Here is a 14,781-nt window from a genome sequence, read left to right as displayed (position 1 = left end):
GTTAAGAACAAATTCTTATTTTCAATGATGGCCTAGGAACAGTGAGTTAACTGCCTTGTTCAGGGGCAGAACAACAGATTTGTACCTTGTCAGCTCGGGGATTCGATTGCAACCTTTCAGTTACTAGTCCAACGCTCAAACCACTAGGCTACGCTGCTGCCCCGATGATGGGATGACAGAGCTCTGCTTAATGATGGGATGACAGAGCTCTGCTTAATGATGGGATGGCAGAGCTCTGCTTAATGATGGGATGACAGAGCTTTGCTTAATGATGGGATGACAGAGCTCTGCTTAATGATGGGATGGCAGAGCTCTGCTTAATGATGGGATGGCAGAGCTCTGCTTAATGATGGGATGACAGAGCTCTGCTTAATGATGGGATGACAGAGCTTTGCTTAATGATGGGATGGCAGAGCTCTGCTTAATGATGGGATGACAGAGCTCTGCTTAATGATGGGATGGCAGAGCTCTGCTTAATGATGGGATGACAGAGCTCTGCTTAATGATGGGATGACAGAGCTCTGCTTAATGATGGGATGACAGAGCTCTGCTTAATGATGGGATGGCAGAGCTCTGCTTAATGATGGGATGGCAGAGTTCTGCTTAATGATGGGATGGCAGAGCTCTGCTTAATGATGGGATGACAGAGCTCTGCTTAATTACACCTACAAAAAATACATTTTACTACAGAATGTGGAGAATGAACAGAGTACATCTTCTGGACCTGAAATATATTAAATACAGAAATGAAAAAAATGACAACCTTTTACCATTACAAATGTAGACGTAGAGGACAGAGAAAAGCCGACCCCCAATATAATTGGGGATGCCTTTAAGGTATACATTAGGAGAACAATAATCTCATACTCAGCAATAGTTAAATCTCTTTTAGAAATTACAATTAAAAAAAAAAAAATCACTATCTTAGAAAAATACCACAAAGAATATTTACAAGGTAAAGAAGAACAGGTCTGAATTTAAGCAGGAATACAATCTTTGACTTTTGAAGAGAGACAACAAAACAGGTTCAACTCAAATAAAGCATACTAGTTCATGCCAAATAAACCCGGTAGACATCTCACAGCTCTCACAAAACTAATTCATGCTAAACCAGTTATAATGTTAAAAGACAAAGATACAAAATCAGCAATTAGAAACAACAGTGAGATTAATGATGATGTTAACAGCTTCTATGTATAGAAATCAGAATTAAACAACAGTGAGATTAATGACAATGTTAACAGCTTCTATGAAAATGTATGGAAATCAGAATTAAACAACAGTGAGATTAATGACAATGTTAAAAGCTTCTATGAAAATTATATCAGAAATAAACAACAGTTGAACGGATCCTATAGCCTTCTTAGACCCAGCAGTTGTTATTAAAAATAGAGAAGAAATATTAGATACTGTTAACTTTAGCACGGAGAAAAGCACCAGGAATGGCTTTCCCATAGAATTCTAGTCAATATTTTGGGACAAAGTAGCCCCCTGTCAGGTATACTCCGTCTCCGGCCTCTAGGTCACCATCGTCTCGCGCACTTGCGCTCCATGACACTCACCTGGACTCCATTACCTCCTTGATTATCTTCTCTATATCTGTCACCCACCTGGACTCCATTACCTCCTTGATTATCTTCCCTCTTTCTGTCACTCCCCTTGGCTCTTTCCTCAGGTGTTATTGACCTGTTTTCAAGTTGGTGCGTTGTTTGTGTTGTGTTTATTTTTAAATGTATTTATTGAAACACTCACTCCCTGAACTTGCTTCCGTACTCTCAGTGCACTCGTTACACCCCCCTATTTACACAAATGACAAACACACATTTCATTCAATTCAGTACTTCCTATTTCCATCTATCAAACAGTTATTTCAGTTACTGTATATTAACTTCTTGCGTCGAGCAATCCCGGATCCGGGATCCTATTTATAGCCTCAAGCTCATTAGCATAATGCAACGTTAACTATTCATGAAAATCGCAAATGAAATGTAATAAATATATTTGCTCTCAAGCTTAGCCTTTTCTTAACAACACTGTCATCTCAGATTTTCAAAATATGCTTTTCAACCATAGCAAAACAAGCTTTTGTGTAAGAGTATTGATAGCTAGCATAGCATTTAGCGTAGCATTTAGCGGGCAACATTTTCACAAAAACCAGAAAAGCATTCAAATAAAATCATTTACCTTTGAAGAACTTCGGATGTTTTCAATGAGGAGACTCTCAGTTAGATAGCAAATGTTGTGTAGGAGAAAAATGCTCCGTTTTGTACATCACTTTTGGCTACCAAAAAACCACGAAAATTCAGTCACCAAAACGCCAAACTTTTTTCCAAATTAACTCCATAATATCGACTGAAACATGACAAACGTTGTTTAGAATCAATCCACAAGGTGTTTTTCACATATCTCTTCATTGATATATCGTTCGTGGAAGTCTGCTTTCTTCTCTGAATTAAATGGAAAAATACTTGCAGCTGGGGTTTACGTACCAATTTCGGGTGGACACCTGGTGGACACCTGGTAAATGTGGTCTCTTATGGTCAATCTTCCAATGATATGCCTACAAATACGTCACAATGCTGCAGACACCTTGGGGAAACGGCAGAAATTGTGGGCTCTCTCCTTGCGCATTCACAGCCATATAAGGAGACATTGGAAAACAGTGCTTCAAAGATTTTGCTAATTTCCTGTTTGAAGTTTCATCTTGGTTTCGCCTGCGCATTCACAGCCATATAAGGAGACATTGGAAAACAGCGCTTCAAAGATTTTGCTAATTTCCTGTTTGAAGTTTCATCTTGGTTTCGCCTGTAGCATCAGTACTGTGGCACTCACAGATAATATCTTTGCAGTTTTGGAAACGTCAGTGTTTTCTTTCCAAAGCTGTCAATTATATGCATAGTCGAGCATCTTTTTGTGACAAAATATCTTGTTTAAACGGGAACGTTTTTTTATCCAAAAATGAAATACTGCCCCTAGAGTTCAAAGAGGTTAACACCAGGAGAATCTGGAGTCCCCTGCTGATTATAGTCCCATACATTTAATAAATTGTGACAATAAATAATATCAACGCTTATAAACAATATACAGTCAAAAGTCTGACCAGACATGATACATATCAATCAAACAGGGTTTATTAAAAAATAGACACTAACACATACAATAACATATTTTACTTAAATACAATAAACAAAAAAAGAAGATATAGATTCATCAATAATAGTTGTTGATGCTGAAAAGTCTTGAATGGCCTTTTCTATTCAAAACCTTGGAAGCTTTCAACTTTCTAGCCGCAATTAGAAATGTTATTAAAAATATTATATACATGTCCTATAGCAAAAATATACACAGATAATGCAATATCTAATGAAATTGCTTTAGAATGGGGAACAAGACGGGGATGTCCCCTCTCCCCCCTCCTGATTGCACTGGCATTGAATCGCTTGCAGAAAGAATTAGACAGGACCCAAACGTAACAGGTATCAGTATTGGTAAACAGATGATCTCCTAATATATCTGACCAGTATTGAAAACATTTCCAGAATAATAAAATGTCTTAGGTTATATAATATATGTGGAAAACCGAAGTAATGGCAATTGAAAAAAAATAATAACTCATGATGTACAGCAATACTTTAAATGGACCACAACAAATATTAAATACTTAGAATGATTTACAAGTGTTAACAAACAAATATACACTGAACAAAAATAAAAATGTAAATCGTGAAGTGTTGGTCCCATGTTTCACGAACTGAAATAAAACATCCCAGAAATGTTCCACTTGCCCTCAGAACAGCCTCAATTCATCGAGGCATGGACTCGACAAGGTGTCGAAAGCTTTCCACAGGGATGTTGTCTCCAATGTTTTCCACAGTTGTGTCAGGTTGACTGGATGTCCTTTGGGTGGTGGGCCATTCTTAATACACACGGGAAACTGTTGAGTGTGGAAAAACCCAGCAGTGTTGCAGTTCTTTACACAAACTAGTGCGCCTGGCACCTTCTACCATACCTCATTCAAAGGCACTTAAATATTTTGTCTTGCCCATTCACTATCTGAATGGCACACATACACAATCCATACCTCAATTGTCTCAAGGCTTAAAACACAACCCAATGGAACAATCCCTGGATAACTTTTCAGAATTCAACGATAAATTGGTCCACATGGAAAACTAAAGGCATAGAAACCGTAAATTACTTGATAATAGGAAATACAATTATTTCCATGGCAGAATTAAAAAGTAATTTCAGACTGACCAAATACATGAAACTTAAAAGTTACATATCTATTTGAAGTCTTTTGGACATCATAGCAACCTTGAGGAAATGTCTATTTGAAGTCTTTTGGACATCATAGCAACCTTGAGGGAATCTTATTTGAGTCAGAAAAGGATGTTCATAATGATAAGGAAGATATACAAAACCTTGCAGCGAGCATATCACACTGACGGTCTCTTTGAAAAAAATATGAACTATTGGAACCAAGATTGAAAAAGAACTGATTATTGGCACAAGATGGAGGGAAAGTTGGAGCATAACTAACAAAAATACAGTTAACAAAGATATACGTTTAATTCAGTATAAACTAATGTATATCATTTATTACACGAGAAGAAATTCACAAAATCTACAGCACTAAGGCAGAGTCATGTCTTTAGTGTAAAACTAACAATTAGTCAATAATCCATGCTTACTGGGAATGCTATAATGTCTGGAAGTTGTGGGCCGAGCTAAACTGTTGTCAACTTTGTAAACATACTTTTAACCTGCCTGTCTGCATATTTTAAGACATGACATGTAATGAGATACCCAATGGGCTGGACAATTCATATTTCAAGACATGACATATATTTTTTTGAAAATTGTATTTCACCTTTATTTAACCAGGTAAGCTAGTTGAGAACAAGTTCTCATTTACAACTGCGACATTGCCAATTTAAAGCAATGCAGTGCGACAGAAACAACACCACATAGATACACATGGAATAAACAAACATACAGTCAATAACACAATAGAAAAATAGAAAGTCTATATACAGTGTGTGCAAATGGCATGAGGAGGTGAGGCAATAAATAGGCCATAGTAGCAAAGTAAGGTAGGTAGATTGGGTGGGCTAGGTAGATTGGGTGGGCTATTTACAGATGGGCTATGTACAGCTGCAGTGATCGGTTAGCTGCTCAGATAGCTGATGTTTAAAGTTAGTGAGGGAAATGTAAGTCTCCAGCTTCAGTGATTTTTGCAACTTGTTCCAGTCACTGGCAGCAGAGAACTGGATGGAAAGGCAGCCAAAGGAGGTGTTGGCTTTGATGATGACCAGTGAGATATACCTGCTGGAGCGCGTGCTACGGGTGGGTGTTGTTATCATGACCAGTGAGCTGAGATAAGGCGGAGCTTTACCTAGCATAGACTTATAGATGACCTGGAGCCAGTGGGTCTGCAAACGAATTTGTAGTGAGGGCCAGAGCATACAGGTCGCAGAGCATACTAGAGCATACAGGTCACAGTGGTGGGTGGTATAAGGCGCTTTGGTAACAAAACGGATGGCACTGTGATAGACTGCATCCAATTTGCTGAGTAGAGTATTGGAAGCTATTTTGGAGGTGACATTGCCGAAGTCGAGGATCGGTAGGATAGTCCGTTTTACAAGGGTACGTTTGACGGCGTGACTGGAGGAGGCTTTGTTGCGAAATAGAAAGCTGATTCTAGATTTGATTTTGGATTGGAGATGTTTGATATGAGTCTGGAAGGAGAGTTTACAGTCTAGCCAGACACCTAGGTCTTTGTAGTTGTCCACGTGTTCTAGGTCAGATCCATCGAGAGTAGTGATGCTAGTCGGGCGTGCCGGTGCAGGCAGCGAACGGTTGAAAAGCATGCATTTGGTTTTGCTAGCATTTAAGAGCAGTTAGTGGCCACAGAAGGAGTCTTGTATGGCATTGAAGCTCATTTGGAGGTTAGTTGTGTCCAAAGAAGGGCCATATGTATGCAAAATGGTGTTGTCTGGTAGTGGTGGATCAAAGAATCACCAGCAGCAAGAGCGACATCGTTGATGTATACAGAGAATTGAACCCTGTGGCACCCCCATAGAAACTGCCAGAGGTCTGGAGAACAGGTAACTCCGATTTAACACACTGAACTCTGTCTGAGAAGTAGTTGGTGAACCAGTCATTTGAGAAACCAAGGCTCTTGAGTCTGACGATAAGAATACGGTAATTGACAGAGTTGAAAGCCTTGGCCAGGTTGATGAAGACGGCTGCACAGTACTGTCTTTTACCGATGGTGGTAATGATATTGTTTAGGACCTTTAGCGTGGCTGAGGTGCACCCGTGACCAGCTCGGAAACCGGATTGCACAGCGGAGAAGGTACTGTTTGATTTGAAATGGTCTGTAATCTGTTTATTAACTTGGCTTTCAAAGACTTTAGAGAGGCAGGGCAGGATGGATATCGGTCTATAAAAGTTTGGGTCTAGAGTGTTACCCCCTTTGAAGAGGGGGATGCGTTCCAATCTTTAAAGAGAGGTTGAACAGACTGGTAATAAGGGTTACAACAATGGCGGCGGTTAATTTTAGAGGGGTGTAATGATTCAATCGTCAGACATGACATATGGGGTTGTAATGAGATACCCAATCGGCTGGAAGATTCTCTTCTCAAAATTTTCGACTAAAAACTTAAATATTCCACCATCATTAACACACAAGAATTGTGTGATTTTATTATTTCAATATTGAAATAGTATGGGCGACCGATTGAAAACAAATTGGAACAATTTAAGGCCAAGTGATGGGATGGAGGTGTGTCCAGGTACCAGGGATGGAGGTGTGACCAGGTACGAGGGATGGAGGTGTGACCAGGTACTAGGGATGGAGGTGTGACCAGGTACTAGGGATGGAGGTGTGACTAGGCACTAGGGATGGAGGTGTGACCAGCTACTAGAGATGGAGGTGTGACCAGCTACTAGAGATGGAGGTGTGACCAGGTACTAGGGATGGAGGTTTGACTAGGTACTAGGGATGGAGGTGTGAAACCCGGTACTAGGGATGGAGGTGTGACCAGGTACTAGGAATGGAGGTGTGACCAGGAACCAGGAATGGAGGTGTGACCAGGTAATAGGGATGGAGGTGTGACCAGGTACTAGGATGGAGGTGTGACCAGGTACTAGGGATGGAGGTGTGACACGAGATGGAGGTGTGACTCGGGATGGAGGTGTGACTAGGGATGGAGGTGTGACTAGGGATGGAGGTGTGACTAGGGATGGAGGTGTGACCAGGTACTAGGGATGGAGGTGTGACCAGGAACCAGGAATGGAGGTGTGACCAGGTAATAGGGATGGAGGTGTGACCAGGTACTAGGGATGGAGGTGTGACCAGGTACTAGGATGGAGGTGTGACCAGGTACTAGGGATGGAGGTGTGATAAGGGATGGAGGTGTGACCGGGTACTAGTGATGGAGGTGTAACCAGGTGCTAGGGATGGAGGTGTGACCAGGTACTAGGGAAGGAGGTGTGACCAGGTACTAGGGATGTAGGTGTGAACAGGTACTTGGGATGGAGGTGTGACTAGGTACTTGGGATGGAGGTGTGACTAGGTTCTAGGGATGGAGGTGTGACCAGGTTCTAGGGATGGAGGTGTGACCAGGTACTAGGGATGGAGGTGTGACAAGGGATGGAGGTGTGACCAGGTACTAGGGATGGAGGTGTGACCAGGAACCAGGAATGGAGGTTTGACCAGGTAATAGGGATGGAGGTGAGATGAGGGATGGAGGTGTGACCAGGTACTAGGATGGAGGTGTGACCAGGCACTAGGGATGGAGGTGTGACCAGGCACTAGGGATGGAGGTGTGACCAGGTACTAGGGACGGAGGTGTGACCAGGTACTAGGGATGGAGGTGTGACCAGGTACTAGGGATGGAGGTGTGACCAGGTACTAGGGATGGAGGTGTGACTAGGGATGGAGGTGTGACCAGGTACTAGGGAAGGCGGTGTGACCAGGTACTAGGGATGGAGGTGTGAACATGTACTAGAGGAGGAAGGTGTGACCAGGTACTAGGGATGGAGGTGTGACCAGGTACTAGGGATGGAGGTGTGACCAGGTACTAGGGATGGAGGTGTGACCAGGAACCAGGAATGGAGGTGTGACCAGGTAATAGGGATGGAGGTGTGATGAGGGATGGAGGTGTGACCAGGTACTAGGATGGAGGTGTGACCAGGTACTAGGGATGGAGGTGTGACCAGGTACTAGGGATGGAGGTGTGACCAGGTACTAGGGATGGAGGTGTGACCAGGTACTAGGGATGGAGGTGTGACCAGGTACTAGGGATGGAGGTGTGACCAGGTATTAGGGATGGAGGTGTGACCGGGTATTAGGGATGGAGTTGTGACCAGGTTCTACGGATTAAGGTGTGACCAGGTACACAGGATGGAGGTTGTGATGAGGGATGGAGGTGTGACCGGGTACTAGGGATGGAGGTGTGACCAGGTACTAGGGATGGAGGTGTGACCAGGAACCAGGAATGGAGGTGTGACCAGGTAATAGGGATGGAGGTGTGATGAGGGATGGAGGTGTGACCAGGTACTAGGGATGGAGGTGTGACCAGGTACTAGGGATGGAGGTGTGACCAGGTTTTAGGGATTGAGGTGTGACCAGGTACTCGGGATGGAGGTGTGACCGGGTACTAGGGATGGAGGTGTGACCAGGTAATAGGGATGGTGGTGTGACCAGGTACTAGGGATGGAGGTGTGACCAGGTACTAGGGATTGAGGTGTGACCAGGTTCTAGGGATTGAGGTGTGACCAGGTACTCGGGATGGAGGTGTGACCGGGTACTAGGGATGGAGGTGTGACCAGGTAATAGGGATGGAGGTGTGATGAGGGATGGAGGTGTGACCAGGTACTAGGGATGGAGGTGTGACACGAGATGGAGGTGTGACTCGGGATGGAGGTGTGACTCGGGATGGAGGTGTGACTAGGGATGGAGGTGTGACCAGGTACTAGGGATGGAGGTGTGACCAGGTACTAGGGATTGAGGTGTGACCAGGTTTTAGGGATTGAGGTGTGACCAGGTACTCGGGATGGAGGTGTGACCGGGTACTAGGGATGGAGGTGTGACCAGGTAATAGGGATGGTGGTGTGACCAGGTACTGGGGATGGAGGTGTGACCAGGTACTGGGGATGGAGGTGTGACCAGGTACTAGGGATGGAGGTGTGACCAGGTACTAGGGATTGAGGTGTGACCAGGTTTTAGGGATTGAGGTGTGACCAGGTTCTCGGGATGGTGGTGTGACCAGGTACTAGGGATGGAGGTGTGACCAGGTACTAGGGATTGAGGTGTGACCAGGTTCTAGGGATTGAGGTGTGACCAGGTACTCGGGATGGAGGTGTGACCAGGTACTAGGGATGGAGGTGTGACCAGGTAATAGGGATGGAGGTGTGATGAGGGATGGAGGTGTGACCAGGTACTAGGGATGGAGGTGTGACCAGGTTTTAGGGATTGAGGTGTGACCAGGTACTCGGGATGGTGGTGTGACCAGGTACTAGGGATGGAGGTGTGACCAGGTACTAGGGATTGAGGTGTGACCAGGTTCTAGGGATTGAGGTGTGACCAGGTACTCGGGATGGAGGTGTGACCGGGTACTAGGGATGGAGGTGTGACCAGGTAATAGGGATGGAGGTGTGACTCGGGATGGAGGTGTGACCAGGTACTAGGGATGGAGGTGTGACACAAGATGGAGGTGTGACTCGGGATGGAGGTGTGACTAGGGATGGAGGTGTGACCAGGCACTAGGGATGGAGGTGTGACTAGGGATGGAGGTGTGACCATGCACTATTGGGATGGAGGTGTGACACGAGATGGAGGTGTGACTCGGGATGGAGGTGTGACCAGGTACTAGGATGGAGGTGTGACCTGGTACTAGGGATGGAGGTGTGACACGAGATGGAGGTGTGACTCGGGATGGAGGTGTGACTAGGGATGGACGTGTGACTAGGGATGGAGTTGTGACTAGGGATGGAGGTGTGACCAGGTACTAGGGATGGAGGTGTGACCAGGTACTTGTGATGAAGGTGTGACCAGCTAATAGGAATGGAGGTGTGACCAGGCACTATGGATGGAGGTGTGATGAGGGATGGAGGTGTGACCGGGTTCTAGGGATGGAGGTGTGACCAGGTACTATGGACGGAGGTGTGATGAGGGATGGAGGTGTGACCAGGCACTGGGGATGGAGGTGTGACCAGGTACTAGGGATGGAGGTGTGACCAGGTACTAGGGATGGAGGTGTGACCAGGTACTAGGGATGGAGGTGTAACCAGGCAGTGTGTGTGTGTGTGTGTGTTAACAGAGATCAGCATAGCAGACATGGTGGCCCAGGTGACCAGTCCATCTGGTCAGATCCAGGAGGCTGACATCATGGAGGGAGAGAACAACACCTACTGCATCCACTTTGTTCCCACGGAGACCGGCGTACACACAGTGTGTGTGAAGTACGCGGGCGTGCACGTGCCCGGCAGCCCCTTCCAGTTCACAGTGGGGCCCCTTGGAGAAGGAGGAGCCCACAAGGTCCGCGCTGCAGGGCCCGGGCTGGAGAGGGCTGAGGCTGGAGTACCAGGTATGTGTGTAAATATAATTATTATACCGTACCAGTTAACACCACTGACAGTGTGTGTACTGATCCCTCTCTGGTGTGTGTGTGTGTGTGTGTGTAGCTGAGTTCAGTATCTGGACTCGGGAGGCAGGTGCAGGGGGTCTCAGCATCAAGGTAGATGGACCCAGTAAAGCAGAGATCACCTTCGAGGACCGCAAGGACGGATCCAGTGGAGTATCCTACATGGTCCAGGAGTCAGGTGTGTGTGTGTGTGGTAGGCCCAGTGATCATAATCGACATGAGCATTGACATGTGCCGGGGTCAGAATACAGACCACCCTGGGGACATGAACCCTTCCTCTCTGTCTCCAGACCACCCTGGGGACATGAACCCTTCCTCTCTGTCTCCAGACCACCCTGGGGACATGAACCCTTCCTCTCTGTCTCCAGACCACCCTGGGGACATGAACCCTTCCTCTCTGTCTCCAGACCACCCTGGGGACATGAACCCTTCCTCTCTGTCTCCAGACCACCCTGGGGACATGAACCCTTCCTCTCTGTCTCCAGACCACCCTAGGGACATGAACCCTTCCTCTCTGTCTCCAGACCACCCTGGGGACAGGAACCCTTCCTCTCTGTCTCCAGACAGACCACCCTGGGGACATGAACCCTTCCTCTCTGTCTCCAGACCACCCTGGGGACAGGAACCCTTCCTCTCTGTCTCCAGACAGACCACCCTGGGGACATGAACCCTTCCTCTCTGTCTCCAGACCACCCTGGGGACATGAACCCTTCCTCTCTGTCTCCAGACAGACCACCCTGGGGACATGAACCCTTCCTCTCTGTCTCCAGACCACCCTAGGGACATGAACCCTTCCTCTCTGTCTCCAGACCACCCTGGGGACATGAACCCTTCCTCTCTGTCTCCAGACAGACCACCCTGGGGACATGAACCCTTCCTCTCTGTCTCCAGACAGACCACCCTGGGGACATGAACCCTTCCTCTCTGTCTCCAGACAGACCACCCTGGGGACATGAACCCTTCCTCTCTGTCTCCAGACCACCCTAGGGACATGAACCCTTCCTCTCTGTCTCCAGACCACCCTGGGGACATGAACCCTTCCTCTCTGTCTCCAGACCACCCTGGGGACATGAACCCTTCCTCTCTGTCTCCAGACCACCCTGGGGACATGAACCCTTCCTCTCTGTCTCCAGACCACCCTGGGGACATGAACCCTTCCTCTCTGTCTCCAGACAGACCACCCTAGGGACATGAACCCTTCCTCTCTGTCTCCAGACCACCCTGGGGACATGAACCCTTCCTCTCTGTCTCCAGACAGACCACCCTGGGGACATGAACCCTTCCTCTCTGTCTCCAGACAGACCACCCTGGGGACATGAACCCTTCCCCTCTGTCTCCAGACCACCCTGGGGACATGAACCCTTCCTCTCTGTCTCCAGACAGACCACCCTGGGGACAGGAACCCTTCCTCTCTGTCTCCAGACCACCCTGGGGACATGAACCCTTCCTCTCTGTCTCCAGACCACCCTAGGGACATGAACCCTTCCTCTCTGTCTCCAGACCACCCTGGGGACATGAACCCTTCCTCTCTGTCTCCAGACAGACCACCCTGGGGACAGGAACCCTTCCTCTCTGTCTCCAGACCACCCTGGGGACATGAACCCTTCCTCTCTGTCTCCAGACCACCCTGGGGACATGAACCCTTCCTCTCTGTCTCCAGACCACCCTGGGGACATGAACCCTTCCTCTCTGTCTCCAGACCACCCTGGGGACATGAACCCTTCCTCTCTGTCTCCAGACCACCCTGGGGACATGAACCCTTCCTCTCTGTCTCCAGACAGACCACCCTAGGGACATGAACCCTTCCTCTCTGTCTCCAGACCACCCTGGGGACAGGAACCCTTCCTCTCTGTCTCCAGACCACCCTGGGGACTGTAACCCTTCCTCTCTGTCTCCAGACCACCCTGGGGACTGTAACCCTTCCTCTCTGTCTCCAGACCACCCTGGGGACTGTAACCCTTCCTCTCTGTCTCCAGACCACCCTGGGGACTGTAACCCTTCCTCTCTGTCTCCAGGCCACCCTGGGGACTGTAACCCTTCCTCTCTGTCTCCAGGCAGACCACCCTGGGGACATGAACCCTTCCTCTCTGTCTCCAGACCACCCTGGGGACATCAACCCTTCCTCTCTGTCTCCACCTCTACATCTCACTCTTAAACAAATATTTTAAAGGTGTGTGCGTCTAACATTTTGTGTATATAAAGGTGTGTATATCTAACAGTGTGTGTATCTAACAGTGTGTGTATTGTATTTAAAGGTGTGTGTGTGTATCTAAGGGTGTGTATCTAACGTAGTGTGTGTGTGTTGTATTTAAAGGTGTGTGTGTATCTACGTGTGTGTATCTAAGGGTGTGTATCTAACGTAGTGTGTGTGTGTGTTGTATTTAAAGGTGTATCTACGTGTGTGTGTGTATCTAAGGGTGTGTATCTAACGTAGTGTGTGTGTGTGTTGTATTTAAAGGTGTGTGTGTATCTACGTGTGTGTGTATCTAAGGGTGTGTATCTAACGTAGTGTGTGTGTGTTGTATTTAAAGGTGTGTGTGTATCTACGTGTGTGTGTGTATCTAAGGGTGTGTATCTAACGTAGTGTGTGTGTGTGTTGTATTTAAAGGTGTGTGTGTATCTACGTGTGTGTGTGTATCTAAGGGTGTGTATCTAACGTAGTGTGTGTGTGTGTTGTATTTAAAGGTGTGTGTGTATCTACGTGTGTGTGTATCTAAGGGTGTGTATCTAACGTAGTGTGTGTGTGTGTTGTATTTAAAGGTGTGTGTGTATCTACGTGTGTGTGTATCTAAGGGTGTGTATCTAACGTAGTGTGTGTGTGTGTTGTATTTAAAGGTGTGTGTGTATCTACGTGTGTGTGTATCTAAGGGTGTGTATCTAACGTAGTGTGTGTGTGTTGTATTTAAAGGTGTGTGTGTATCTACGTGTGTGTGTATCTAAGGGTGTGTATCTAACGTAGTGTGTGTGTGTGTTGTATTTAAAGGTGTGTGTGTATCTACGTGTGTGTGTATCTAAGGGTGTGTATCTAACGTAGTGTGTGTGTGTTGTATTTAAAGGTGTGTGTGTGTATCTACGTGTGTGTGTATCTAAGGTAGTGTGTGTGTGTGTGTTGTATTTAAAGGTGTGTGTGTATCTACGTGTGTGTGTATCTAAGGGTGTGTATCTAACGTAGTGTGTGTGTTGCAGGAAACTATGAGGTGTCTGTCCGTTTCAATGAAGAGGACATCCCTGACAGTCCCTTCGTGGTTCCCGTGGCATCGCCCTCTGATGACGCCAGACGACTCACTGTTACCGCTCTTCAGGTGAGACTCAGGGACACAAACACCCAGGACTACGCTACCCACAATGCAGCAGCCTGGGGAGGGGCAGAGAGGCAGGGAGATTGACACAGACAGACAGAGACAGACAGGTCAACACTTATTATATACAATTATTATAAATTAAAATATCCCTGCTAATGATCCTATTCATTACAGGACATTTACTGTATAGTTACAACAACAGTAAATGGTCTGTATCTAGTCTGACCATCGCAGCAGGCTATGCTCACTGAGTCTGTACATAGTCAAAGATTTCCTTAAGTTTGGGCCAGTCACAGTGGACAGGTATTCTGCCGCTGTGTACTCTCTGTTTAGGGCCAGTCACAGTGGTCAGGTATTCTGCCACTGTGTCCTCTCTGTTTAGGGTCAGTCACAGTGGACAGGTATTCTGCCACTGTGTCCTCTCTGTTTAGGGTCAGTCACAGTGGACAGGTATTCTGCCACTGTGTCCTCTCTGTTTAGGGTCAGTCACAGTGGACAGGTATTCTGCCACTGTGTCCTCTCTGTTTAGGGTCAGTCACAGTGGACAGGTATTCTGCCACTGTGTCCTCTCTGTTTCGGGTCAGTCACAGTGGACAGGTATTCTGCCACTATGTACTCTCTGTTTAGGGTCAGTCACAGTGGTCAGGTATTCTGCCACTGTGTACTCTCTGTTTGTGCTTGTGTTTGTGAACACAGGACCAACTTGCTTAGGGGACTCTTCTCCAGGTTCATCTCTCTGTAGGTGATGGCTTTGTTATGGAAGGTTTGGGAATCACTTCCTTTTAGGTGGTTGTAGATTTTAATGTCTCTTTTCTGGACTTTGA

At 46.7% G+C, this 14,781-nt stretch overlaps 1 protein-coding gene across 1 annotated transcript in view; it reads left to right on the top strand.

Annotated features, from left to right (window-relative positions):
- Positions 1 to 14,781, top strand: part of flna (filamin A, alpha (actin binding protein 280)) — a 216,810-nt gene that overhangs the window by 188,769 nt on the left and 13,260 nt on the right. Inside the window, exons 41-43 of the mRNA XM_064921966.1 lie at positions 10,332 to 10,598; positions 10,696 to 10,833; positions 13,842 to 13,957. Of these exons, the coding sequence (XP_064778038.1) occupies positions 10,332 to 10,598; positions 10,696 to 10,833; positions 13,842 to 13,957 (521 nt within the window). The remainder of the gene's footprint in view (positions 1 to 10,331; positions 10,599 to 10,695; positions 10,834 to 13,841; positions 13,958 to 14,781) is intronic.

The sequence above is a fragment of the Oncorhynchus masou genome, chromosome 18, assembly GCF_036934945.1.
Source record: "Oncorhynchus masou masou isolate Uvic2021 chromosome 18, UVic_Omas_1.1, whole genome shotgun sequence".
NCBI classification, from domain to species: domain Eukaryota; kingdom Metazoa; phylum Chordata; class Actinopteri; order Salmoniformes; family Salmonidae; genus Oncorhynchus; species Oncorhynchus masou.
This window is presented reverse-complemented; position numbering and strand designations above follow the sequence as displayed.